At 38.9% G+C, this 27808-nt stretch overlaps 3 protein-coding genes across 11 annotated transcripts; all 3 read left to right on the top strand.

The window, feature by feature from the left end:
- On the top strand, window positions 1-6006 carry LOC149008915 (putative methyltransferase PMT26). The gene is made up of 9 exons (XM_089161349.1): window positions 1-213; window positions 1337-2566; window positions 2642-2791; window positions 3631-3901; window positions 4022-4132; window positions 4228-4402; window positions 4494-4766; window positions 4940-5134; window positions 5230-6006. The coding sequence occupies exons 2-9, from the start codon at window positions 1370-1372 to the stop codon at window positions 5456-5458; spliced, it is 2601 nt and encodes an 866-aa protein (XP_089017475.1). The 5' UTR covers window positions 1-213; window positions 1337-1369; the 3' UTR covers window positions 5459-6006.
- A 2700-nt stretch (window positions 6007-8706) lies between these two features.
- LOC149008914 (Small nuclear RNA activating complex (SNAPc), subunit SNAP43 protein) lies at window positions 8707-18089 on the top strand. Of its 9 annotated transcripts, none has more exons than XM_089160697.1 (10): window positions 9078-9376; window positions 9525-9738; window positions 13908-14033; window positions 14216-14342; window positions 16112-16225; window positions 16780-16975; window positions 17070-17115; window positions 17371-17446; window positions 17558-17822; window positions 18002-18089. In XM_089160697.1, the coding sequence occupies exons 3-9, from the start codon at window positions 13977-13979 to the stop codon at window positions 17770-17772; spliced, it is 831 nt and encodes a 276-aa protein (XP_089016823.1). In that variant the 5' UTR covers window positions 9078-9376; window positions 9525-9738; window positions 13908-13976; the 3' UTR covers window positions 17773-17822; window positions 18002-18089. The 9 variants fall into 9 exon arrangements, with proteins under 9 accessions (XP_089016825.1, XP_089016820.1, XP_089016823.1 ...); XM_089160696.1 differs by adding an exon at window positions 12424-12466 and having other exon boundaries at window positions 9078-9738; XM_089160699.1 differs by lacking the exons at window positions 9078-9376; window positions 9525-9738 and adding an exon at window positions 8707-8991.
- Window positions 18090-22247: 4158 nt separating this feature from the next.
- ATSPO22 (Tetratricopeptide repeat (TPR)-like superfamily protein) lies at window positions 22248-25542 on the top strand. Its single transcript, XM_089160690.1, has 5 exons — window positions 22248-23590; window positions 23675-23864; window positions 23952-23984; window positions 24103-24717; window positions 24801-25542. Exons 1-5 carry the CDS (start codon window positions 22257-22259, stop codon window positions 25479-25481), a joined length of 2853 nt encoding a protein of 950 aa, XP_089016816.1. The 5' UTR covers window positions 22248-22256; the 3' UTR covers window positions 25482-25542.
- Window positions 25543-27808: the final 2266 nt, after the last annotated feature.

The raw sequence follows: 27808 nt of genomic DNA, 5'->3' as shown, positions 1-27808 counted from the left end.
AATAATTAAAAGTGAGAGCTTCCCCTACTATATCTCCTCCTCTCTTCAGCTATGTTTACGCATGGAAGAAGCAAAGAACGAAAGTTGATCTTGTGGTCGTCTCTGCTTTCTTTCTCTGCAAATCTTAGACGATTTTGTGGCATTTAGGGTGAATCGTATCAGTCCCGAAGATCCGTTCCAAGCAATGCCATCTTATTGATCTTTCTTCTCCAAGTATGTATTCTCATTCAGCTCTGGTTTGGACATTGTGTTTTTATTTTTCTTTTCGTTTATTTGGGTGAGCTGAATAGATTAGCCTTTGCGTTTGCGTATTTGGTTTTCTGGATGAACTGGTAGTGGTGGTGTTGTTCTTTTGTCGGAGTTTGAGGTAGATGCCCCCAGATCCGGTGGTTTTAGGATCTCAAATTCGTTTTTCTTATGAGTTTCTGTCTGTATTTACTACTTTCGGATGAAAGTTCCATTGAAATAATTTTTTCGTGCAATGAATTGTTGATTCGGATATTCGATTGGATAAATTAGACTTTCTTTTTGCTTGATTTAATGCAGATCTAGATCGATTCAAGGTTGTTGAGTTGGTTACTGGCACTGTATCATTTTCTTTTTCTTCCTTAAAATTTTAACTTGTGATCTACAATGTAAATGAACTATTAATTTTTTATTTATAAATAGCTTCACGTGGTAAACATACTGATATACTCTCAAAGGTTCGCGTTTTTAAGCCTTTGGGATCGCCTGTGTAATTATCTTGGTTTTGGTTTCTGGTTTGGTTGAGTATGTAACATTTAAAAGATGATGTACAGTTTAACTTTCCGGTTGACTCTCTTATGCATATTTAATATAATCTCTTTTCATTTGTTCCATCAAAATAAATAAAAAAGCGTGCTGATATTGGTACTGATCTGGTTGGTTTACTCCTCTTAATTTACGGCCCTGAGTTTTTGCATTTCAGCCATAATATGGTATTCTCTGTTACCTCGCATTAGTTGGATCCTGGTCATTCTCTTTACTAATGGTGCAATTGATATGTTCCAGCTCTCCTACTATTAAAGATCCAATATTTTCTGCCTTTTTCTGTTCGGGTTCCTAATTCTCTTGCATCAGAATTCTGATTTAGATGTATCATGAGATCCTCTGTTGGAGATCTAGGATCTTTTTGTGCTTCTCCTGGATTTCTGAGTTACTCCCATTTCTTGCTTTTTTGTTTTTAAAGTGCTGTGCAAGAATGTGTCCTTTTGTGGTTAGTTATCCACTGCATCTGTTTTGTTACATCAAATTCAGCGAGGATGGAGGATGGTTTTCATGGTCAACTCTGATTTTCTGTTTTTGCCTGCATTAGGTATATCAGTTTAAGGTACATTTTATGTAAAAGATGGCATTTGGAAAATATACCAGAGTGGATGGCCGAAGGTCATCCACTTCCTACTGTTCAACGGTTACTCTCGTTGTGTTTGTTGCTCTCTGCCTGGTCGGAGTTTGGATGATGACATCCTCATCTGTAGTACCTGCTCAAAATGTGGATTTGTCTAATCAGGAGAGCAAAAATGAAGATGTTAAAAGTGAAGACACAAAAACTGATGTAAAACAACCAGTGACCGAGAATGAATCTCGGCAATTTGAAGACAATCCAGGTGATTTACCTGAGGATGCAACAAAAGGAGACAGTGACACTCACACTACCCAAGGTGGAAGTACCTCGGATGTTAAAGAGAACGCGAGCCAATCTGACCAGACGACAGAGAATAATGTCAAGGAAAACCAAGAAGAGAAAACTGAGGAAAGTGAAAAGCAAAAATTTGAAGCAGAAGAAGCATCTAGAACCAAGTCTGAAAATGGTGGAGATGAAAAAAATGAGAGCGTAGAATCACAGGAAGGTGGTGGAGAGTCAAAAACTGAAGCAGAAGAAACAAAAACAGAAAGTGGCGAAACGAAGACTGATGGACAGGAAGAATCAAAGGAGAGCTCAGAGGAGAGAAAAGCAGACTCCACTGAGAATGAGAATAAACCAGAAACAAACGAGAGCGCAGGTCAAACCAAAGAAGAGGATAAGATAGAGGAGAAAACTGAGACAAATCAAGATGAGGGATCTGAGAAAAGCTCTATTGAGAATGAGAAGACTGAAACCAATCAAGACAAAGTATCAGAGCAAAGCTTTGATGAGAATGAGAAAAGCCCTGAAGAGAACAAGTCAAGTGATCAGGCAAAGAAACAACCCTCAAATGAAGTATTTCCTGATGGGGCGCAGTCAGAGATCCTAAAGGAGACCAGCACTCAGAATGGTGCATTCTCAACTCAAGCTGATGAGTCAAAGAATGAGAAGGAAACTCAGCAATCTTCTTCATCTAAGGACCAAAACGGACAAGGTGGATACAGCTGGAAGGTCTGTAATGTCACTGCTGGCCCAGATTACATTCCTTGCTTAGACAACTGGGAAGCTATCAAGCATCTTCGGACTACTAAGCACTATGAACATCGAGAAAGGCACTGTCCTGAGGAAGCTCCCACTTGCCTTGTTTCCTTACCTCAAGGTTACAAGCGTCCAATTCAGTGGCCTACAAGCAGGGAAAAGGTACATTACCTTTACTATATGCATGAAAACATTTCATTTGGATTTGACAACAATGTTATTGTTCATTTTTGGCAGATATGGTATTACAACGTTCCCCATGTCAAGCTTGCAGAGGTGAAGGGGCATCAGAATTGGGTAAAACTTACTGGAGAATATCTCACTTTTCCTGGTGGTGGAACTCAATTTAAGCATGGCGCTCTTCATTACATAGATTTCATTCAGGATGTAAGCACTAAAATCCTCTGTACTCTTGAAGTGTATTTTCATCTCATTTCATTGTGCATGCTGTTTACTTAACCACTTGAAATGCCACTTTATTGCTTCATTCCTCTCATGCGTGTTTAGTGGCATTTTTTTTATGGATTTAAATTATTTTGGTGATGGCTTCATTGGTTAAAGAAGAGGTTGTTTTACAGTTCCTGCATACACATTGAATAAATGCATTCAAGAAGAAAGGTGAAAATTCTTCTGTATGACATAAAAGCTGAGGGGTTTAGGGTGGAAAAGGAAGCTGAAAATGAACTAAGAATTTCTTGCTATGCATGGCTAGTAAACTGAGTCAGTTGTTGTTAATAGGAAGATACTTTGATTTATTCAGTCTTGTGGTTTCCCTTGAATTTTGTCATATACGCTTTTGCTTTGTGCATCTCCTTTGGACCATTCAAACCACGTGAGTCCATTATTTTCCTGACCACCTGCAAGCCAAGTCTCTCTCTATATACTTCCAAGCCATTTAATTTTGTATTTAGTTGTTTTATCACCGTAGATTTTGTTACTTCCCAATCTACTTATTTTTGGCTGTCACTTCCATTTATGCTGTTATTTTATTGCAGTAGCATCCTCATTTTGACCATTCATTGTGTCCAAATAGTTTCATTTTGTTCGCCTTATTTATTATTAATATCTTTTAATGTTATTGTACCGTTGTAGATATCTTTAGTAAGTATATTTTCCAATGTTCTGCTGCTGCCTACTGTGGATCATGATAACTGATTCATTCATTTTTATCCAATGTAGTCTTACAAAAATCTCTGTAACATGCGTTTCTCTAATCATAATTGCAGTCTGTACCTGACATAGCATGGGGAAAACACTCCCGTGTTATATTGGATGTTGGATGCGGGGTGGCCAGCTTTGGGGGATTTCTCTTTGACAGAGATGTTCTTGCCATGTCTTTTGCTCCCAAGGATGAACATGAAGCGCAAGTGCAATTTGCACTTGAACGGGGAATCCCTGCAATTTCTGCTGTGATGGGAACCCTGAGATTACCCTTCCCTGGAAGAGTGTTTGATGCTGTCCATTGTGCACGCTGTAGGGTGCCTTGGCATATTGAAGGTATTTCCAACATCAAACCTCATCCCCCTGGGTTGGTTTGTTTGTGCATGTTTATGGGATGTTAAGCATGCTCTTTTGCTCTGGGTCAATATGAGGCAATGACTGTGGTAAAACTTGCAGGGGGTAAGCTGCTTTTGGAGCTGAATCGTGTGTTACGGCCTGGTGGTTATTTCGTTTGGTCTGCTACTCCAGTGTACCAAAAACTCGATGAAGATGTGGAAATTTGGGAAGGTAGATTTCGTCTTTAACTGATCTGTGATTAGCTTAAAGAGAAATGGGCATTTTATCCTTTTTTTTTTGGCTTTTGACATGGATATTTGTGGCAGCCATGAAAAAATTAACAAAGTCAATGTGCTGGGAGCTGATTACAATTCAAAAGGATAAAATTAACCATGTTGGTGCGGCGATATATAGGAAACCCACATCGAATGAGTGCTATGAGAACAGAGCAGAAAATGATCCTCCACTCTGTCAAAACTCTGATGATCCAAATGCTGCCTGGTTGCTTATTCTTTATCAACTAGTTCTCTTTAATTCTAGACCTACCTTTATAATGGTTTTTTACTTTTTTCTACCATCTGGTTGTGTGCAGGAATGTGCCATTGCAGGCATGCATGCACCGAGTTCCTGTAGATACCTCAGAGCGTGGGTCACAATGGCCAGAGCAGTGGCCTTCCAGGCTGGAGAAACCGCCATATTGGTTGAAGAGTTCTCAGGTTGGAGTTTATGGTAAAGCAGCCCCAGAAGATTTCACTGCAGACTATCATCATTGGAAACATGTTGTAGAGAAGTCATATCTGAATGGAATGGGAATCAGCTGGTCATCAGTGAGGAATGTCATGGATATGAGAGCCGTTTATGGAGGGTAAGCAAAATAAATCATCCTACTATGCTAGGCAGCACTTATTTCCCTGAAACAGCATGAAACACTTTCATCCGATACCCCCAAGAGAAATAAAGGCTCCTGTGACATCAGCTCTTGCCATTTTTAGAAGTACTATTTCTTATGACTTAATTATGCTTTGCATTGCCATCCAGTTTTGCAGCTGCTCTTCGAGATATGCAAGTGTGGGTCATGAATGTGGTTCCTGTTGATTCTCCTGATACACTTCCCATAATTTACGAGAGGGGTCTATTTGGAATGTATCATGATTGGTGTGAATCGTTCAGCACCTATCCGAGATCTTTTGACCTTCTTCATGCAGATCATCTCTTTTCTAAAGTCAAAAAGAGGTCCTCATCCTTCTACCTTGCGCGTTCCTGATTATTAAGTGTGTTTGCTGAAAGGAATTCCATGGGTTCATTGTTGTATGCTCTGTGATCTGCAGGTGTAGCATAGTTGCTGTCATTGCTGAGGTTGATCGGATGCTCAGGCCAGATGGGAAACTGATTGTCCGCGACAACGTTGAGACCATCAGTGAGATTGAGAACCTTGTTAAATCCATGCAGTGGGAGATCCGTCTGACTTACTCTAAGGACAAGGAAGGTTTGCTTTGTGTCCAGAAGTCTTTATGGCGGCCCAAGGAGGTGGAGACAATCCAGTCGGCAATTGCTTAAGCATTGCACGGTTAAGTTTCCCTCAGAAAATTTTAAGGGTCCAGGTTGCCGAGATTAGATATTCTTTGTTAGTGTTTGTTCTTAACTCAGTTATTTTTGATAATTGTAATTCCCCTCAAAGCCTTCTACGCATTGTATCATTTCTGTTGTTTCTTCCACTGAACCCCTCAATTTTTATCTTCTTTTTTTCTTTTGTATCTTGGTATTTGATTTTCTCTTCGAGTGAGGGGGCCCCTCGAGTTTTGACTGTAAAATCATAGTCATTTGTTACTATTAGAATACCCTATGGAAATCAATTCAAGCCTGCAAGTGTATATCCCTCAGGCTATAAATCGCTTCCGGTATTTACCCATTTTTTAGAATCTTGAATTCTCATTGTATTATCTGTCATCAAATCGCAGTAACTCGAACTCGAAGTGAAACTTGCACAATTGGATGCAACTGTTACAGCAGTTGATTCAGTTCTGTGCCTCTAGAAATTGTTTTAGAGTTCATCAGTGTTCTTATGCTGTAAATTTTATTGTCCACTTCATTGTCAAAAAGACAACAGGTAGCTTCATTGCCATGCACTTCTCCTGAGGTTTCTCTGTTCTCAAGTCCACTGGAAGCATGTGTCATTTTCCAATGTGCTCAAAACAAGTAGTCCTATAATCTTTGTATAAGAACTATACATTAGATTAAGCACCTTAATAACAACATAATAGAAGACTATGAGAGAGAGGATGCACAACAACATTTATAAACGATGACATAACCATTTATCCGCATGTAGCAACAGAAGAAATTAATCAGCAACGGTATCATGAACAAGATGAGTTGAGGCGTACAGAATTGCACTCTCCAAGCGTATAAGATTAAGCACACTAACAAGCACGACATAAGAGAAGACGGGAGAAATAGGATGCATAACAGCATTTATACCTGACAGAACTATTATTCGTGTGTAGCAACAAAAGTAGTCTTGAATCATGAATGAAGCTTTTCAGTTTCTTACAAAAAAAAAAAAAAAAAGAAGAAGAAGAAAGAAAGAAAGAAAGAAAGAAAAGAAAAACAAAAACAAAAACAAAGAAGAAGAAGAAAGAAGAAAGAAAAAAAGAAAAAAAAGTAATCTTGAATCAGCAACTATATCACGAACAAGATGAGACGACATGCTCCAAAGGGTACTCTATGGGGTCGCACTATGATGAACGAATATTTTAGACATTTTTCTTTCTTTCGAGCAACAAGTTCCTTTACATCTTCCTGGGGGTGGAAGTCCATCCTCCAGGCAAGAGATCTCTTACAGAGATGACTTTTCTTTCTAATCGGAAATGGTAGGCTGCCCGTGGCTATTCAATTGGGTTCCAAGACAAACTTTGGATCTCGGATGTTACCTTGCTGGCCATTCTTCTTTTCACGTGGCTGATTTCATAAATCATACTTCAGCCGAAGGAGATCATGAAAAATTACATAATTGGTGGTCTGCTGACATCCTCACAAAATCCGTAGCATACCATTCCTCTTCATTCATGTGAAGACAAATATGTTTGGAAACTCATATCTATAGGGATTTTCATAGTCAGATCAACATATAATCTTACCATCATTCCCCTTCATACCTCTCCACGAATAAATTGCTTCAATTGGTTAAAGTTTTGGCATTTTCGCATCTCGCCTTGCACAATGCACTTCCTTTGGAAACCCCTCCATCATAAGATACCCATTGCATATCTTCTTGTTGAGAAAGGTTGTCACATCCTAATAAGTTGTCTATTTTGCACAACACATCCTGCATCAGTGCAACATCTCTTCATTCATTGTCCTATGACTACTTGCATTTGGAATCAACTGTCTTCCACAATGGAATATCCATCTCCCTCTAGTTACGCCAGATGTGGGCCAAAGCTTATTTGGGCATCCAACAACATGATCAACATTATCAAATTCTCATTTCTCTTTGGGCACTTTGAAATCTCTATACTTCTTGAATGGGTAGTTCACATCCATTCTCTCTAAAATCTGCTATTCAGCACATATGCTGAGCCTTGTTCCAATTTACTCCACCGCCACTTACCCCATCAAGACCTCCACTAGTGCAATGTATGATTTGTTGGGAAGTTCCTCAAGTAGGGTGGGTCAAAATCAATGTTGATCTCTGCCTCTCCGATATAGGAGGTTTAGCCCGAAATCAAGATCATCAGGTTCTTCCTTCTTTTGGGCAAGCTACTGGTATACATGATTCTACAATAGCCCTGGCAGTTGCAACCCGAAAGGCTCTTTAGTGTGCACTATAGCTTCAACTTTCACACATCATTCTAGAAACAGATAACCAAGCCTTGGTGACATTTCTCACATCACAGACTTATCCTTTTTGGAAAGTCACTACCCTTGTCACGGATATTCTTCAACTTGCCTCTATTTTCACAAAATGTCACTTTCATCATGTCTTTCATGAGGCTAATTTTGTTGTTGATGTTATCGCCAAAACTGTTTTGAAATCACAGGGCTGGTTCTTCTATGTTAATTCTCCTCTCCTGTTTTTATCCTTGGTTTTGTTGTATGATAATCTTAGATGTAAAATCCCCTGACCAACCACCCAAATAAAAAAAGACATCATGCAATATTGGTACATCTTTTTTTCTTTCCTTTTCTTTCTTAAATAAGAGCAAATTATATTTACATCCGTTGTGTTTGCAATTAATTGTATTTATACCCCTTGAAATTCATTCAATTGCAAACATCCCTTGTGTTTAACATCATCAATTTTAATATTAAAAAAGAAGTTTTTATATAAATTAAATAAAAATATATATAAAAGTTAGTCAATCTTTAGGGTGAATGGACTTTTCTTAGGAGAGTTGTTAGAAAACTACTTTAAAAAAATAAAATTTATCGTTAAAGATATGATTATAATATATTTAAAATAATAAAAAAATCATATTTCTTCTTTTTATGGGATTTAAATTTAAATAAATAAAGTTAATATTGGAAATTTTGGAAATATAATACGTGCTCTCATCACTTTATCTATTATTCTGATAGTAGAGATAAAGAGATAAGGTAGTTATATAATTTAAAAAAATGAGAGGTATACATGTAATATAATAGATTATAAAAATATAAAAGTAATTTATATAAGAATACGGGGGTTTTAAATGTAATTTGCTCAAAATTGAGTTATTCACTTATTCTAGTTCCCAACAAAATGATAGAAAGCGCTACATATTGGAGAATACGCTTAAAAGACTCGAAACGATACAATACAACAACAGAAAAACAAGGGTTTTCTGCAGAGGTGGAACTCACCTCTCTTGACACCTCTAGCTACGAGTTGCAGAGTGGTAGCTTCTTCCTCTTCAGCTGGTGTTCTTGTGACTTCTCTCCTAAAGTGATAAGTAGTAGCCTCCTTTCCTTCTTATTTGTTCTTCTTCCTTGCGCCCACTTCCTTCTACTTTGTCTTCCTCCTCTTGCTACCCCACCGCCCACTCTCCCTGCTAGGCTGCCACAGCTATCTCCAGCGTTCAACGACTGGGTTTTCTCCCGAAGATCTTCAGGTGAATATGTATGCATTATAAGTAATAATAATTTGAGTTTTTTTCACTTCGATTGTAATTTTTTGTTATCAGGTGGCTTGCAGTGTCAAATGTAGTTATGTAATTAGGAATTTAGATGGAATGGCTTCTATAGAAACTAATACGGTTTGGTGGTTATAATAGACGAGTAAAAGTTCAGGGTTGTATGACATTGATTCTGACACACTAATTCTGTGCCATTTGTCCAGTATAAGTACAGAAGTTGTCGAAATCATATATGTAAACCGGTTAAAATATAATGTACCGATTTATGTATTTGGTGCCCACCAGGAAACCCTTAATTGAAACTTATCTGACGTTCTCGTGAAAAAGTGGAGCACAGTGCGTGAAGGCGACGGTGATGAAGGTTAGCGATGTAATTATACAACCTAATTTCAAAAGCTGCAAATCGTTTCTCTCGACTCTCTCTCGTCTCACTCAACTGTCTCAATTCTCTTGACTCTCTCTGGTTCCCCTCGTCTCTCTCAACTCGCGGCTCTCTCTGGTCTCTTTAGTCTCTGTCGTGTCTCTCGTATGTCTGAAGCCCTAAGCAAGCGTAAGAGGTCCAAGCTCTCTGCAACCGATCTTTCTGTTTGGAAGCATCTCAGCAACCGATCTCTCTGCCAGAAGCCGAAGCACTCTCTGCGCAAGCGAAGCTCTGTCTCTGCAACCGAAACCGTGTGTCTGCAACCCACCTCTTTATCTTCGTTCAATTGCTTCTGATTCTAGGTATTTTCCACTTCCTTACGCATATTCTGCGAAGTTGCTGCTTTTATTAGTCCTGCAGGCTATTGGGGATTTTCTTCAGATTTGTGATCATTGAAAATGTGTTGTTTACAAATCATTCGTCTCCTAAACTCATTTTGGGTTTTTCAAAAGGGTTGTGTAATTTGTTGGCCCTGCTTATCATGTTGGCTTTGGCTATGAAGGTATTCAGACTTGCGTTATACGACTGTTGTTTCTTAGTTCTGTTTCTCAGTAAAATCATAGGGAAATCAAATATTACCGTCAGTGGGTCTTGTTCACCAAGTTGAGATTGTTGGGTAGGATTCTGGATTCCTAACTATATAATGCCTTTCCAGATTTTGGTTTTCTTGTTGAAATTCGTTGATTTGTCTGGAAAAAAAATCTGTATTTTCTTGTTCACATCTACAGGTTATCATTGGAACTTCTTATTATTCTCATCTCCCAAAATCCCATCTTCCTGTAAAGGGACTTCCAATAGTCTGTGTAAAATTCTTCAGCAGTTGTAGAATTAGAGCTGTTTGGAGAGAAGAACATGATGAAGATGAAATGCTTGTTATTGGCACCTGCTAGACCTTAATTTTCTCCAACCTACAGAATGTAAAATATCTGGACCTTTATGAATGTGAAATATTTCCTATTTATCATCACTAAATTAACTAACAGAAGGTCCTTCAAATGTTTTTTATTCAAATCTGGTTTCATGCATGCACGGGGTCTGTCATGTAGCAGAATGAAAAGCTATGAAATTACAAAGAAAATAATGGTAATAACTTGAAAAATGCATGGTTTTCGTATGTGGGCTTGGTTTGCATAAGCAGTTATTTTTTCTTCTTTTTAGTTTTGAATGGGTTAGTGACGAGGAAAACATGATAAGGTTTGAATGGTAGGCAACTGTTGTTCCCTTTCCCCTCTTTAATGAACACTGTTTCATGTTTTATATTAGATATCTGATGGCATTCACTTTTGGAAGAGTTGCTGTCTTTATTCAAAGTGATCCTTCTGTGATCACATACCAAAAATGGTAGACTAAATTCTCTTCCTATCCATATGTGAAGAAAATCTTGGGTGACGAAGTATAATTGTGCTTCACCAAGAGCATGTGAACTGATAAACCCTTCCAAGCCGCTGCTTGGATTACACAACCACAACAACCAATCTGATTAGTCATGTGAACATTAGTCTTGGTTTTCTAAAATCGCAGTTATATATAAGCTGCTAATCTGTTCCCACAGGCTATGATCCTAGGTTGCAATGCCATGAAAAGACCTAAAGTTTGAAAAAGTGATTGAAACTATTCTGTTCAAAATTTGTAGACTAAAAGAAATTCAATAAGAACTTTTTTGTTGACTTTTACCTAGGCTGAACATTGCCATTCCAAGACCTGCATTTAACAATTGACTTTAGAATCTAGACACTTTAGCAAATGTAAAAGTTCCCCTAACTGTATATAATTGTAATTCAAGTTTTTAAAAACCTGTATTACCTACCAATGTGTATGAAAATGAGGAATGGAACAGCTTCATTGTGTTACTCTTTCCTCCCCACCGTCACCTGCTATCAACATAGAGAAGTTGGTCTGCTCTATCAAATATCATTCAACATAGATTTGCATCATAATAGGTTTGGAATCCAGCATCTGACGTTTCTTGATTTGTAAGTATTTTCTGGTTGTCAATGATGCACGACACTTATTTTTGAAGCTAATCCATTCTTTTTATCAATAGAACAGGAAAAAACCTTGTTGATTGAATGCATAAATGGCATCTGTCAGAACTATATTGCATTGAGATCATTGTCATTTTCAGTCTTCTTGCTGGCTGTACTAGGCCGGACATCAATGAAAGAACTCTGTACTCTTTCTTTCCCCTGTAAAACACTGTGCAACACTTTTTTATTATTTGAAGAACATGGCCTTGTAAAATGTGTGATCAATTCATGAGTGGTTGAATATATACCATATGATCATCAGTTTTGTTGTAGAATGAGGACATGTAAAAAGGAAGACAACCTGAACTGAGGGGGTCAGCTATCATGTCTACAAATTTTTTTTTTTGGGGGGGGGGGGGGGGGAGGTAGAAAACATGAATTTGTTCATGCAGAGAATCAACCCATCTGGTAACTAGTTTTCTTGACCCCACCCAACCCAGCAAAAAAAAAAAGGAATCATACAAAGTGAGAATTTTTGTACAGAATTTCTAATGTTTAACTGCATTCAAAGCTTCTCAGTCTTAGTATGGTTTCCCTTGGCAAAGAGAGATGCCAAGTATAGATGTTGTTTAGCTGTTCCACCTCAATTAGGTGCACCATTACGGTGTTACTCTGTTAGTGATCATATTTGGTCAGAACATGGATTACTCCATAGCTCCGAACAAGGGGAGAATTCTGAAAATTAAATGTCTTTTTCAGTGTGGCTCTTGCCATACAATCAGTTAGCAGAAATCACAGAAAAGATCCTCACTAAATTTATGTTCAAGGTTGCCCTACTGCCTAGGATTACATTTTACATTATATCTGAATCAGGTGGTTGTGCTGTAAGTTTGATAGAGTTCAAATAATCTGTGAAGTTGACATTTTGGATTTATGTTTTCCATTTTCTTGTTCTTCTCCACCTTGGTCTTTTGGTTGGTCTCCTGAATGATCTTTGAAGTTTAGATTGCTCAATTTCAGTGGACCAGACTGCCACTAATCACTTGGAACAACCTGATTTTATGTGAGTAACTATGTATCAACTGATGTATATTTACCTTTTTTAATTATTTTATTAAAAAAAAAGTGCCCATTTTGTACCTGGATTTTGTGCATACCATACAAGATTGTGTGCCAATTTTGCCAGAGAAACATGGCCATTTGTGCCCAACCATACAAGATTTCAATACAAATTCTGTGCCCAATTTGCCCAATTCGGCACAGAAGCATAAAAAGTGCATTCTGTGCCGAATTGGGAAATTTGGCACAGAATTATTGCCATAAAACCCTGAAACCAACTGCAGGCTAAAACCAACTGGACCAATAGTTGATTGGTTTGTCCATGTATAGGGTGGTGGAGAATCAAAAAGAAGTATATTTACAAGGGAATAGTTACTGTTGTTGATTACCTGGGAAGTGTTTCCATGAATCTTGAATTTAGCTTTCAAAGAGTAATGTGGTTTCAGAGGCAGAACCTGGATTGATTGTTTAAAACAGCTTCGTGTCATTTATCTACCAAAAAGTAGGGGTGTAAACGGACCGGATCCGGATCGGATAGTGGTATATTCATATCCACATCCTATTATATTCGGACGGATTCGGATAATATCCTATTGGTTTTCGGACGGATTTTGTCGGATTCGGATGATAATCGGATAGTGATTTTCTTAAGTAGATTCTTCTAAATGGACATGAATATAGATTGAATACAAATTTTTGGCTACCTATTAACATATTTACCTTTTTATTTGTGAGAGCTAGGTTTGAAATTTAAGAATTTAACAACTTTGGTAGCTATTTTAGTAGGAAATCTAGAAAAATAGTCACAAATCATAGGTAAAATTTATAAAAATAAAAATAATAAATCTAAATAGGTAACTTAATCGGATAATTTTATCGGACGGATAATATTCGGTAAGAAATGGGTATACCATATCCGCATCCTATTAATAATCGGACGGATTCGGATACTCCTAAACGGGTGCGGAGGCGAATTCGGAAGCGGATTTCGGTTATCCATTTACACCCCTACCAAAAAGTTATCGTTTAGTCACTACATGTTAGAAAAGGGGAGAAAAACCCTAAAAGATGGCTTATTACTTAAAAAACTTCATCACTGTTATGAATAAAAAAACCCAGCTGTATGCCCAGTCAACATATGCTACTATAGGCAATCTGGCTATTCATATTGCCAAACTGAATGATAAAGATATGGGGATTGCCTATTGGTGATGACAACAACTTTAGGCAATAATTCTAATGAGGTGATTTATTTATTGTGGACTGCAGAGGTTGTAGATCTGAGCTATTCAGAATCACGGTATTATGGTGGCTAGTGTTGGGATTCACTTTAGCATTTTTTCTAATAATACAAATCAGATGTCTAATGTTTGTTTAGTTTTCAGGTTTTATGTGTCCATTCTTACCTTTGGCCCCCCTCCCGTTAATTTTTTTTGGGTTATTAGATATTGAATTCCTGTGAAAAGAAAGCAAAGCATTGCATCTTCTGTTCTTCTTGAGGAGTTGAAAGTACAATGGATCTTACTCCTTTCAAGCTAGATATTGATGAGCTCATAAATGATTTTACTGAGGTACAATTTCTGGTTTCAGTTTTTGTTCTTTTCATTGTTACTCTTTCTTTTCATTGCTACTCTTTTTATGCTTTTTTCCTCCTTCAGAATGTAATTTTTTTGGGCAAGGGCTGAAGGTGTTGGTGCTTGGTTCTTGTAGTTGAAGGATGCTACTGATTGTTTTATACTTATTTAAACTGCAGAGTAATTCAACAACCTTGGATGATATGAAGAAAATATGGCTCTCTCGGAAGTTCTCCTACATTTATGAGGCTAAGCCTACTGCAAACCTTGGCTTCTTTATGCAATCCTTGTATGCCTATTCAATTGGTATGCTTCTGTATGACTTTTACATGATTTTTTGTGATCATTACTTTTTAATTGATCTGCTGCATTGGTAAGAGTAGTAGTTCATGTTAGCAACTTGGAGATTTATTCTATGTCAAAGGTAATCTTGTTCTTTCCGTATGGAGAGAAAGGATCATCTGCTACAGCCACCTTCCTGCTCATGTTTGTTAATGCATTTGGATGCCAAGAAAATTTAGCTCATGTCTACATGTTTTTTGAAGATTTAATTTTGCAATCCTAGTGTTGCTTGATGTTTTCCTATGCCATTCTTGGGGCAGTAGTAAACCACTGGGAGGTGGGAGCAACATCTGGCAGATCATCCTTCTTGGAATCATGGTGAATCTAGTTTCTTCATGCGAACATCTCCTATATCTAGCTGTACACCATCTTCTTTTAGTGGTTTGTTGTGGTGGGGGTGGTCCAATTGCATGCAGATGTAATCCTAAATTGGCAGGAGACCAACTAGGAACTAGCATCCAGGATGAACTGATAAGCTTGGGTTGGTCAAAAATGGTTTTAAGTCAAAATTAGGGTTTGGGTCTGGTAGAGGATGTAGAGTTTGATAAAAAGGTTAGGTAACCTTAATGTTGGGAGCCTATCACTGAAGGTTTGGAGTTTCAATTGATGGTGGATTACTGCTGGAAAAAAAAAGTTTTGGTGTCTTGGTTTCTGGAAAGTAATCTTAGGAAAATCTAGGGTTTATAATGGGAAATTGGGGGCATTATTTTGGATTGAGTTTTCCTGGGGGTAACGAGCATTAGTTTTTGACTGAGAGAACATGGGATCTTTCTAATTGCTGGTTAGGTCTAGGCAAGTTTTAGGGTTTCCAGGAAAAATTTGAGATGGGATTTACAATGGTTTTAACAGATGATTGAGGATGCAAAATTGGATTGAAAATTCCAAGAATGTAGGTGAGTATTTGGTTCAAATTTTGGTTTTGTGGATTGCTAGAATGGCGTGGACAGAATTGGTGTGGGAAAAAATTGGTGGTTTATGGAATAGTATTTTACATTTCTAATTAGTGAATATTCCTGGACTTTAGTGCTGCATTATAATTGTTAGTTGAATCTTGTTTGAGAGGACGTAACATAGCGTTTTCATCTAAATTGGGCTTCTGTTGTGTTGCTAGCAGGGTTTTCCATGATGGATTATATGGGGAGAGAAATGACCAGAATTTCTGGGGATTTGTCTTGACATTAAAGTGTCATATGTCATATTTGTAGGATCATAAATTCTTCAAATTCCTATTGTTTCTCTGTTTTTTATTTTTTTATTCTCATATATATATATATATATATATATATACTTGAATTTGTTAGATACTATTTGCTTTCAATTTTTTTCTTAAATTTGCCAATTATGATCTACTGGACCTGCTAGATTTCATAAGGTCTTAAGGTTACATATGTTAGGTTTCATTTCTCCTTTTTCTGCTAGCTCTGTAGTTGAGGTTATATTTTTGTTATTGCTCTGTTTTATATTTTTACGTTATTGCTAAATAATGTTCAAGATACAATTACATTGTTTAACTGCTATGTCACTGTCAGCTGTTATCCTGGCCTTCCATATGTAGTTTAGGATGGTCCTTTCCAAGACTGTTTATTATTGTTTTATTACAGTAGCATATGAATTACTATATTTATAATAACAAACAGAGGATTTGGTTGCTTAAATTTTTTCCATATATGCTTGATAATGAATATTCATTTTAATTAGTTCCATTGGGTGGACTGACTGTCTGTTATATGCAGGACACATGGTTTCAGAAGATTCTCTATCACGTAGACTAGGGGGGCTCTATTGCCTGTATTGTCTTTACGAGACACAGCCTTTTAAGCCTCCTTTCAAGATATATTTGTCCTTAGGTATGATTTCATCTCGTCTGTAAAACTGACTGCCAAATTTGCTAAATATTGATCCTCATCTTTGTTATCTTTGTTGTTAAAAGAATCCCTTTTTTCAACATATAAACATTCTTATCAACTTGCACCATGATACCAGTCTGTTGGTTGTGTGCTAACAAATCATGAGTCCACAGGGGGCTAGGCCTGGCCCCTAAGCCCTCAATAAAAAACTGGAGTAACCCACTCAAATCAAGTAAAAAGATTAGATAATCAATCATAAATGCTTATAGCTAACGCCTCTCCATCTCAGTTTCAAAAGATACTTGTGCTTACTCACTATGTTTGAACAACTATACAAAAACAAATGACACTCTAAAGAAGAACAGCCACTAAACAAGAAAACTGTCACAGGAGATGTAAACATACATTATTTGAAAGATCTTGTTTAAAATTGTGACCCTTTTTTTATTTCTATTTTTTTTCTGAACAATTTGCTCTGTTAATGAAATGACAGCCTGATAGAAAGATAGCCTGTATTCTGACTGACATCATGGTCACCTCTTTAATCCCAACAGGAGAGCTGAAGAAACTTAAGTGCCTTGCTGTTGATGTGAAGGAGAGAATAAAAGTAGTACCTGCTCTGGTCAAAAGGATGCTAGAAAAGAACATGTTCCTGTTTGGCTTCGTGGACATAAATGAATCCTCTACGATAGATAGGGTTAATGAAATCAATAAACGACAAGATTCCTGGATGCAAATAGCATATGAGAAGTAAGTTGTGATATCTTTCATCTTTTCAATTTTTGCTTTACGTTTTAGTCTTTTATAAGCTCTTACCTTTCTCATTGCCACGCCTGGCTTGTAGGTTGTTTGCTAATACTCGGATTGATCATTTCCTTCCCATGGACTTGGTAAGTAACAAGGGTTAGGTACCCCCAGCATGGTTCGGGCAGGGCCTGGTGTAGTAGTATGTACATGATGGATATCTAGCACAGTTTTGGATCCTTCTTAACTGAACTCATTTCTATTCTCTCTAGTAATGGAAAATTGATCTGATGATCTTTAAGTATTAGATATGTTAACACTGGACAGTGTTTACAATGTGATTTCCCTTGGCATATAAATGATTATGATGATACTATGTTTTCAAATTGTTCATTTGCTAGGCGATGGAACTGGACCTCAAAGTTCTCAATAAAATGTCAACTGAATATGCAAAGGCCAAAGAACTAGCCATCAACGGTAATGCTTCCCACACATTGCTATCAAAATAAAACAACATTACACACACTGAGATTATTTTTTATTTCCTGCTAATTCTCTTTTATCTTCAAATTTCTTTTTTTGTTGAAGAAGAGGCTGGCAAGCTGGTGGATATTCAAAACATAAAGCATATTGTGGAAAATAACAAACTTATTGGAGATGATGTGGATAAGATTGCGAATGACTGGAATATACAGAAGGAGATGTTCTATCAACAAACTGGACTAAACCATCATCAGAAGGTACAAGAAGAGAATGATGATGCAGACTTTGATCAGGAGCTGGCTGAGTTCCTATATCAGTAGTGCATACGTGAATTAATCAACATTTTAAGCAATCCTGCCTTCTCCAACTGGTAAGAGTCCTGACTTCAACTGGTCAGGTTTAGTAGATTGGTTAGCTACCTTGTTTAACAAGAAGTATCTCCATGTATGAATTGTATATTTTTTGTTAGCAACTTCAAGTTCATATAATTGTACCCTCCAATTGATATGGATATATAAGTTCTAACTTTCATTGGTGAAAGACTTGCAGATTGTGCATGTTGTAGTCTCCACAATTTGAGATTTGCAGAAAACGTAGAATTTAGTTTTATGGATTAAGGTGAAAAAGGATGAGAGACGCTGAATGGTCAACATGCTGAAGAGATTTCCATCAGTCCCTTGATGAGTTTAAATATCTTAGGTACGTCTCCTAACCTCTGCAAACTTGATGGATGGATGAAATTCTTTGTTTCCTTCTTGCATTGATGTGCTCTGCTCATGATTTTCCTGCATCAGAAAATGCCTTTGAATTCAGATTCTAGACCTTTTAATCCTGTGGTGTTTCTAGATTGTTGTACATGTCGGAGACATAATAAGTTTCTCTTCCTTTGGTCTTCTTCTAAATCCCAAGTTCAGAAGTACACCTTGAAGGATGACTCGACAATCACTGTGATGATGATTATTAAAGGCAGTTATCATAATTGCTATTGAATTCTTATTCTTCTAGAACCCCCCCCTCTTGCTCTTGCTCTTGCTCTTGCTCTTGCTCTTTTTTCCTCTTTCCCCATTCTCCCCATCTTGTTCAGGCTTAATGATGCACCATGCGCAAGTACTGTTCTTTCTTATTTAGGTTGGGGAGGAATGTAGCATTATCTACTCTCAGTAGGCTTCGTTCCAAACCTTGATCAGAATTTCTTCTCCATTTCTTGAAACAGAATGAAGCAAAAAAGAAAGAACAAGGTTGTCCTAGATTTATCTAAGAATACATTCATCAGCGTCTCTTTCCTGTGTTTTATTTTTTAGATATTCTTTTTGTAGAAAACCGAAACCCCAGATGCCCAACCAGCTTCTTCTTCTTCTTCTTCTCTCTCTCTCTCTCTCTCTCTCTCTCTCTCTTTGAAAATAAAGCTTCTGAAAGCTCAAGTCGTTTTCTCGAAGATAGATAAGCTGAATGATTCTTTATGAATTTGGTTTTTTCTTTTGGCTGAAAAAAATGCTTCTGATCCTACTGTGCCAGATAACAGTAATAGTTGATGCCGATAGCACTGATGATATATTGCTTGTTGTCATAGAGAGATTATCAAGGTTTACAATAATGTTGGACTGGAAATCTAACAAAAGCTTAGGCTGAAATAAGTTCATATCTCAAACCTAATTTTCTCTTTGGTATCACAAGAGGTGGATATATTCCCAAAAAGACTAGCTTGGTGGTCCAAAAGCCTACAAGAATCTTCTTCATCTGTAAAGATCAAGATTAAACCGTCTTAAGCGACTTGAGACCCTGGTGTAGCCTCAAAATTGGGGGCCAGTTATAGGATCAATTAATCAAAATCAGCCGGCAAATTAGGGTTTCTCAAGCCTTGTGGTTGGGGTTGCACGGGCCTATTTTAAGGCTTTTAGGTTGAGAAGAAGGTAATTAGGGTTCGGTTACGGTGTGGTGGCTTAGGGTTAGTGAAACCTAAATATGAACCTCAAAGCTTGTGGTCCTGGATTTTGCCGAGGTGCTGCGTAATTAATGTGCAGCACCTGCAGCGAACGGTCGATATCGAGATCTCAACTGTCCATTTCAGAAAAGTGCGTTTTCACACTTTGCGAAACAGGCAATTGATCTCGACCGTTTGCTGCATAGTGCTGCACAATTATTTTGCAGCATTGAAGTCGAGCCCTGTGGTCCTAGAGGAAGAAGGGGATTGGTGGAGGCAATGGCAAGATAAGAGGGTTAGGGTTTTTGGGTTTTTTTGGGGTGGGGGCAGGGGGAGTGGGAAGATGATTTAGGTTAGGTGCAATGGGGGATAAGAGGGGGAAGGGTGGGGAATGCTTGCTCATCAGTTGAGGACTTGGGGGAAGAAGAATTGTATGAATGAAATCCAATCGCCAGGCTGCGACTCAGATTCTCCTTCAATCAAATTTTGTTCAACATAAACTGTCTTCGTTACATGTATTAGGCTGTATTTATAGCCTACATTGAAGGACTCACACTTGGACTCAACTTTGAAAATAAATCAAATGAGATCTTCTAATTTAATTAGTACTCATACTCTAATCAGGACTCTTACTTATCTCAACCTGAACCGACTCAAATTACAAAATAAAAGTAGGCCTAGACTCCTAAATAAATAGGGCAGCAACTAAAGGTATTCTGTTTTACATATTACTCCTAAGTAGAATAGGACTGCTGCTTAACATAGACTGACATAACAATGAAAATATAGTTGGAATCCAAATAAAATTTTGACCTAATTCGGCTTGCTTTGGACTGCTCAAATTACCCAAAGTACCCTTCATGCTGGCTGAAAATTCCTAGGTTGTTGGTAGTGCTGCGGGTGTTGGGCAGCCTCCTAGGCCTTTCTTGGGTCTTCCTGGGGCGGCTGTGGGGTCCTACATCAGACCCACAATCAGTTTCTAAAACGAGAAATGAAATCTAGGGGGCTGTTTTCTAGTTTCAAAGAATGTATGGATCTATTAGGCTGAATTTGTTTGCATGAATAAACTGGGGTGGATAAAAAGGGGGTGGGAAAGTTGTACTTGTTTTCCACAAAATTTCAAGTCTTGACATGTTTGGTTGCCTGGGGTGGGAAACTCACCCGACAACTCTCCACCGTGGAATCCCTGTCGAGGCTTATATTTCCCACCCCATGCCTTCTCAAAACCCCATGATTCTGATGGGATTTTGAGGGGAAATGAGGGAGAGTTGAGAAGACTTTGGTGGGAGCTCTGCAATGGTATGGCGAGTAGCAAATGAAGGAAGAGGTGGCCGGCGGCAAAGGCAGAGGCATAACAGGGGAGGCAGATGACAACATCTCCTCTAGGTCTCAGTTGGGTGGCATCGGCGGATTTTGAAGCAGCAATAGTCAGCCGACGAGTGGATTTCCATGTTTTCAGGTTGAGCTGAATCTCAGATCTACCGTTTTGATTTCTGTAATCACCACGTAGCAGCGTCGGAATCACCATTGGCTAGCGGCATTGGAGGAAGAAGAAGAGAAAGAAAGAGAAGAGAACCAGCGGCATTGCTAAAATTGCTCCACCAACTGCACTACTGCCACATATACCACCACCAGACGCACATAGAGAGAGATAATAGCATGTTGTTTACCCCAAAAAAATAAAAATTAATAATTTATCTTTAATCCAAAATACTTTGCCATCCCATCCAACCAAACAAGCAAGTATTGGGGGTGGGAAAGTGTATTCACCCATGCCAACCAAACACTTGTATGGGATAGAAATAATTACTTTTCCACACTTCACTGTCCTGTTCCCCACCACCACTAACATATGGAACCTGCAACTACAACTTTTTTTCCCTTTTTTTTTCTCCCAACAAGCAAACGAAGCGTTAAAGTTACAGAACCATACAGATCAATCTTGTATGGTAATTTTTGTTACCTGAAACTTGCTTGCTATCGTTGCTCTTCTGAACCATCTTGGATATCAACCATTGAATTGAATTTTGCAGGACGGCCTCATTTGGATTCTGGTGGTGGAAGGAGCAGCCTTCTCAATGAAAAATGGGATATGATATCAGCCCTTCAAAGGATCGAACTGTGAGAGTGCGACTTCAGGATTCCAGCTCGTTAGAGACGTAGCTTCTCCATGATATGTTCATTACCTGTCTGATTTTACTTGATAGAGAGAAGAATAACCCATTAACCTATGGTGTTCTCCCGCATTTTTAATTATTTTTGTAATTTAACAAAAATAAGATCAACATCTTTCTTCAGTAACTTTAGTCGATTGATCTTAATAAATTCAAATATGTACATGTTCATTTTCTTAAAAAATTCCACGACATTACCCTAACGTATTTTCCACAATTGAATTTCACATCTTAAAGTATAGTTCAGTGTAGATTAGCTATTGTCTGCCTCTGTTGACGTGATCTTAAAATGAAAGATGGGCCTGATGCACAGACGTGACCCACTAGCGGCCCAAATCACAGGGTCCTTGGTCTAGCCCAAGTAAATCTTTGTGCCTTACCCAGCCCAACCAGAAAACCTGCGAGTCATAGACGTGGCCAGCTCGGTCGTTTGATATTAAGAACTTGTTAGTCATTTCCGAAAATCAAATGACTATTGCAATACCGCTGAGAAATTTAACTACCGAGTACCGTCGGCTGGTTCGAAATTTGTTTTTTCTTCCCTCCAAAACCGTCAGGCTTCATTCGTCGCCTAACCAGAACTCAGTTTCTTTAACTACAGTCGATTTGAAAATTTTCCCTCCAGAAATGTCACGCTTCATTCATCGGTTAATCAAAACTTAGTTTCTTGATTTCTTTTTTCCTTTGGATTTCCCCGCCAAGAGCACAGATGAAAATCTTAGAAATCCCGCCGGATCTCCGATCAAGCCGCCCTGGATCGCGTTCTATACTCAAAGAGATTGAAGATTCGGTGATCGAAGCCGAGCGTTTCTTGCCGGAAAACACAACTGCTCTAGATAAGCTCTGCTCCAAGATCCAGAAGAGCCTTTCTAGATTGAAATCTGCTTCTCCGTTGTCTAAATCCGATAAGCTTCAGATATGGAAGCTCAGTTATCGTCTTTGGAATGCCTGCGTCGATCTCTCAAACGCTACTGGAATTCGTTCACCAGACAATGGGGCGAAGATCGATGTACAACAGGCAAACCTCCGCCAAATATCCGCTGATTTTCTCTTTTTAGCAGGCGATGTCACCGGCATTCCGTCTCCGTCGTTGAAATCTGCTTCTTTCTTCTACAAAACTGGATTGATTTGGCACGATCTAAAGAAATTCGATCTCGCAGCGAGTTGCTTCGAGCGAGCCACTGATTTGACGGCGATGATCGATGTTGACAAGATTTCCGATGCAGGAGAACAGAAACTCCTTTTAGATTTGAACCTCGCGAGATCGCGTACCTCCTGGGAGGTATCGGAGCGAAATCTCGCCATTACCTTACTGAATCGCTCCAGAGTCCTTTTGTTTGGATCTCCTGAGAATTACAGAGCACTAGCAAACCAGTATTTGTTATTTGGCAAACTCTTGTTGTCGAAAAATCTGGAGTCCCCCATTAAAGACGCTCTAAAGCTGATGAACGAAGCTCTGGATCTCTGTGAGAAGGGGTTAAGGATCGTTAGAAGGTCAGATGAATCACTGCCATTAAAGACGCTGAGATCGAAGTCTCTTCGCTTCATCGCAGCGGCTCATTTGCAGGACGGAGAGTTCGAGAGCGTTATTAAGTGTATTAAGGTATTGCGAGAAGGCGGTGGAGACCAACACCCAGCGTCTTCGGTGCTCGCCATGAAGGCATGGTTGGGTTTGGGAAGGCAGAGAGAAGCAGAGAAGGAACTTAGGGGTATGGCGATAAATAAGGAAATTCCGGAAATTATTTGGTTATCGGCAATAGAATCATACTTTCAGGCTGCCGGCGTGGCGGGTGCAGAGACAGTGAAAGGAGTATTTCTAGGGTTGTTAGGGAGGTGCCACATCAGTGCCGGTGTGACGCTTACTGTGGTTCACAGACTAATTGGGAACGGAGGTAGCGCAGCTGATGGCGGTGTCAAAGATGGGTCGCTTGTGAGGGCGAAGGTTGTAGCGGAGCTAGTATCCGATGACAGGGTCATGGAATTGTTTAGCAATGAAGAATCGGCAAAGGAGAGGACCACCATGCACGCCCTCCTCTGGAACTGGTGAGTCCACGGCTAATTAATACAATTTCTTTAACGTATGAAATTCTTTTGATTTGATTTGTTGCTGTAATTCACACTTCACAGCGGAGCCGATCATTTTCGTTCGAAAAATTACGAAACTAGTGCGGAGATGTTCGAAAAATCGATGCTCTACATCCCTTACAACACAGAGGGCAGGATCCTTCGAGCGAAAGGATTCAGAGTTTTATGTCTATGCCATCTTGGCCTTTCTCTGCTTGATCAAGCTCAAGAATTCATCGACGAGGCTGAAAAGGTAATCTACATAGATATCTTAATTAATCATTAATCTCGAGTTTGAACATAATATTGTGGTTCTAACTTCTACTCGACTGACTTCCAGCTCGAACCCAACATAACCTGCGCATTCCTTAAGGTGTGTCTATCCGATTCTCTCTTTTTCGATTCCAAATACCCCCAAGATCTTCACTTAAGCTATTGTAATCGAAGTTATCGAAACCTTATCTTCTGTGTGTACTAATGCTTTCTTGCAGTTTAAGGTCTACCTTCAAAAGAAAGACGAAAATGGAGCCATAAAACAGATGCAATCAATGGCTAACTGCCACGACTTCACCCCGGAGTTCTTCTCTCTCTCAGTCCACGAAGCCATAGCTTGTCAAGCCCTACCTGTTGCTGTTGAGTCCCTGTCAAATCTCCTCAACTTCTATTCACCTGGAAAACCAATGCCGACACCAGAAGTAGTTGTCCTTAGAACACTGGTCACAATCCTCTCTCGAGAGACCACAAACGAGAACCGAATCTTAAAATTCACAAAACACGCTAAGAACCGGATGTCCGAGCTTGGCTCCGAGGCTTTCTTTGGGAAAGGAGAAGTTGGGCGACGTGAAAAGAACTGGTTTGCTTTAAATTCATGGAACATCGGAACAAGATCGGGCAAAGAAAAAAAATATCATTTGTGTTCCGAGTACTTCGAATCTGCTGCGGAGTTCTATGGTGCTTCAATCGACGGTGTAGAAGATAACACCATGGTTTGCAAGTCGCTGATCTTAAGCGTATCTGCCACAATTGCTGCAGAAAGGTTAAGCAATTCTCCATTGTCAGAATCAGATGTTAAAAGAGGCGTCGAATTGCTCGATAGAGCCGGGAAGGTACACTTATTAGGTTCTAGTGGCTTCAACCGAGCAATTAGAGCAGAAAAGAAAATTAATAGTTCGTCTCTTCATCACTGCAGATACTGACAGGGATATCATCTGGGCTTCAATCGGTTGATGATGGAACAGCAATTGAACCCAGAATGGTTTTCATCTACACGTTCAACGCTTATGATCTGTGGGGAAGGCTTGAGAATGGTGGAACCCAACAGCTCCAACTGGTCAAGAGCTTCGCTTCCTCAAAGGCTTGCACTCCTGAGCACCTCCTTCAGATTGGGCTCAGTGCCTCACAAAGTCCACGGGCCAGCCCAGAAGTAGCCAGCTTTGCCCTCAACGCTTGCCTGTCATCTCTCCTTGCCTCTCCCTCTCCAGACTACAAAAATATTGCCCTTATCATTAGGAAGTTAATTATGCTTGCAGGGTTTTACAAGGGTGATACTGATGAAGTATACAGCGTGTATAAACAGGCATACCGTATCATGGTGGGGCTAAAGGAAGGGGAGTACCCGACTGAAGAAGGTAAGTGGCTTGCTACAACGGCATGGAATCGAGCAGCCATGCCGGTGCGTCTGGGACAGATTGCGGTTGCGCGTAGATGGATTAAGATTGGGTTGGAACTGAGTCAGCATGCGCAGGGGATGGAAGGGTACAGGGAGTGCTTGGAGCAATTTGTTGCAGATTTTGATGAGAAATTCTACTCTCGTTTTGAGAAGGATGGGGTTGATGATAACATGATTAGCAGTACGACTCAACTTGTCTAGTAGTTTCTCTTACTTTGGTACTGACTTCAGAATGGAATGCAATCTTGGTTAGACGGGTTGGGCCTAAGCTATAGAAAACCCAATCCAGTTGGTCATGTACTTGGACTACGGGATCAAGAAACTCCACGCATATGGAATGAGTATGCTACACCCTGATCCGTGGTGGATTTGATTTGATTAGTCCCTAGAGGGTCTTGGATGTCCCTCTACAGAACATGATTTAGAATCTCAGACTCATGCACCAATGGATCATCTAGGTAAAGGAATAGAAAAGAATCTCCCCAATTCCGTTGGTGGAATTTGGGGCTGAGATCTCCCCTTGGCATGATGATCATTTTTCTCCCAATCGTTGCTCACAGAATGCTCCACATCCTCGGTTGCAACAACATCCCACTTTTTCTTTGCTTTGAAGTTTTATTTTCTTGCAGGCTTTTCATGGTTCTTTATAGCAACTGTGGCATATTTCAAGTTTTGACCATATATTGCCTGGCTGTAACCGGTTTTGCAGCTTCGTTCCTCAATTACTGGTGTGTAGTTTTACTGATCTTGGGCTTCCCTACTGAGGTGGGAATTATTGTGTTGTAGATATGCTTGTGAGACTTTTGAGCATGTCCTTATTTTACCTATATCCAGCCAACATTGTTCACTTATGTCAAAATACAGCCGTTGGCTCATCCTAAATGGTTCATCTCATATTGCATGTCTACATTAACTTTTCTGACCGTTCGTCTGTGGTTGGTCGCTTGTGATATAATAATTCCACGACCTCTCTCTCCAAACCCTATCTACCTGAGATCTCTTACTTCTTATTCTCAATATCGTCTTCCTCATGGTGGGAGAAGCTCTTGTGATCCGATCGGCTGTAATGGAGGGAATTAAAAGGGGTCTACAATTTCTCATCATTCAATTTGGTTATAATGCTGTTGTAAATCACCTAAATGACTGGTTGGATCCAATGCTTCTTCTACCCAACTGGAGATGGTGCTAAAAGATATTAGGAAGCTATCCCCTTTTGTTTTTGAGTTTATTTCTAAAGATACCACCTCTATAGCAAACCCTCTAAGCTTAAGAGGCCTGGTCTATTGAGGGTGAGACCATTTTGCTGTTATCCACTACTTCAAGAAGCTTGCTCTTGTGCCTTTCCCTTCAATAAATGGCATTTTACCAAAAAAAATGATAATTGTTATTGAAAATGTTTGTGAAGAATCTCTATTCAGTTTTTACTCGAATTTCCAAGGAATTTTTGTTTTTTTTTGTTTGTTTGTTTTTTTGGGTGGAGATCCACTCCATATTGTTTCATTAGGCTTCTTTTGACATATATAGAATTTTGCTCGGTTGTATTAGCAGATGTCATGATATTGATGCTTGTACTAGGGATTTAAACGGATTGAACTCGAATCTTATTATTAAACACTTTATTTGAATTCGAATATGATATCAGTGGATGTGTAAATTTTAATTAATGTAATGATGTATTAGTAATTTAATATAATTTGTTACTATTAATGAAGGGATACTGATGAATTCTCCAAAGTTAAACTTTAATTGGATACGGATAGTGTTGCTGCACAATCTGTTCCTCCCTCCCGGTTGAACCAAGGGCCGCCGGGGGTCGCACTCCGGATCATTAATATGCTAAGAGATGACATTATCATGTGTTTCTTTCCCCTTCTTGTGCTCCTTTACCCTTTTGTTTTCGCGGTTTGGGGGCTCACCCTGTGGTGGCCTCGCTGGTCCTCCGTGTTGGTTGTGTTGTTTTTTGGCTGATCTTTTCGTTCCTCGTTTTTGCCTTCTTTTTGGCCTTGCTTGGTCGGTCTTCTCGTCCTGGTTGCTCCCGGTTGGTCCGCGCCCGGTTTGTCTCGTGGGGCCGGTTGGTTCGCTCTTTTTTTCCTCATCAGATAGCATTCGTCAAATATCTAATCGAATAGGGTAATATTCAACTTAAAATTGACATATTCAAATTTAAATATGATTATTAATTGGATCATCTGAATTTGAATCTGAATAAATCAAATTTGGATGTTCTTAGATGGATACAAATATGAATCAAATTCGAATTATCGACTATTTGTTTGCATCCCTAACTTTTGCTACTTCTAAATCACTTTTTTCTTCTTTTTCTTTCTTCTTTTCTTTTCTTTTATCGGTAAAAGTTTTAAGTCGGTTTTCAGCCACCATTATATTGGGGGCAGTAAAATAATTCTTTTTCTAAGGATTTCTTGTGGATTGAATTATGATATTTTGGTTCTCTATATGAACTTCCTTAATGCGAGGTTTTCCCTAAGGAGTAAAAATTATTGATTGTGTAAATTAATGAAAGATATGTA

Source organism: Hakea prostrata, chromosome 7 (genome assembly GCF_041222555.1).
Source record: "Hakea prostrata isolate BN-2017 chromosome 7, UWA_Hpros_2, whole genome shotgun sequence".
NCBI classification, from domain to species: domain Eukaryota; kingdom Viridiplantae; phylum Streptophyta; class Magnoliopsida; order Proteales; family Proteaceae; genus Hakea; species Hakea prostrata.
This window is presented reverse-complemented; position numbering and strand designations above follow the sequence as displayed.

Bases quoted from the DNA above. Each gene is read 5' to 3' on its own strand.
- ATSPO22 (XM_089160690.1), top strand. From the start codon at position 22,257: ATGAAAATCTTAGAAATCCCGCCGGATCTCCGATCAAGCCGCCCTGGA. The intron at 23,591-23,674 runs GTGAGTCCACGG...CACACTTCACAG, and splicing joins CACGCCCTCCTCTGGAACTG to CGGAGCCGATCATTTTCGTT. The intron at 23,865-23,951 runs GTAATCTACATA...ACTGACTTCCAG, and splicing joins TCATCGACGAGGCTGAAAAG to CTCGAACCCAACATAACCTG.
- LOC149008914 (XM_089160699.1), top strand. From the start codon at position 13,977: ATGGATCTTACTCCTTTCAAGCTAGATATTGATGAGCTCATAAATGAT. The intron at 14,343-16,111 runs GTATGCTTCTGT...TGTTATATGCAG, and splicing joins CTTGTATGCCTATTCAATTG to GACACATGGTTTCAGAAGAT. The intron at 16,226-16,779 runs GTATGATTTCAT...TAATCCCAACAG, and splicing joins CAAGATATATTTGTCCTTAG to GAGAGCTGAAGAAACTTAAG.
- LOC149008915 (XM_089161349.1), top strand. From the start codon at position 1,370: ATGGCATTTGGAAAATATACCAGAGTGGATGGCCGAAGGTCATCCACT. The intron at 4,133-4,227 runs GTAGATTTCGTC...TATTTGTGGCAG, and splicing joins AGATGTGGAAATTTGGGAAG to CCATGAAAAAATTAACAAAG. The intron at 4,403-4,493 runs GTTGCTTATTCT...GGTTGTGTGCAG, and splicing joins GATGATCCAAATGCTGCCTG to GAATGTGCCATTGCAGGCAT.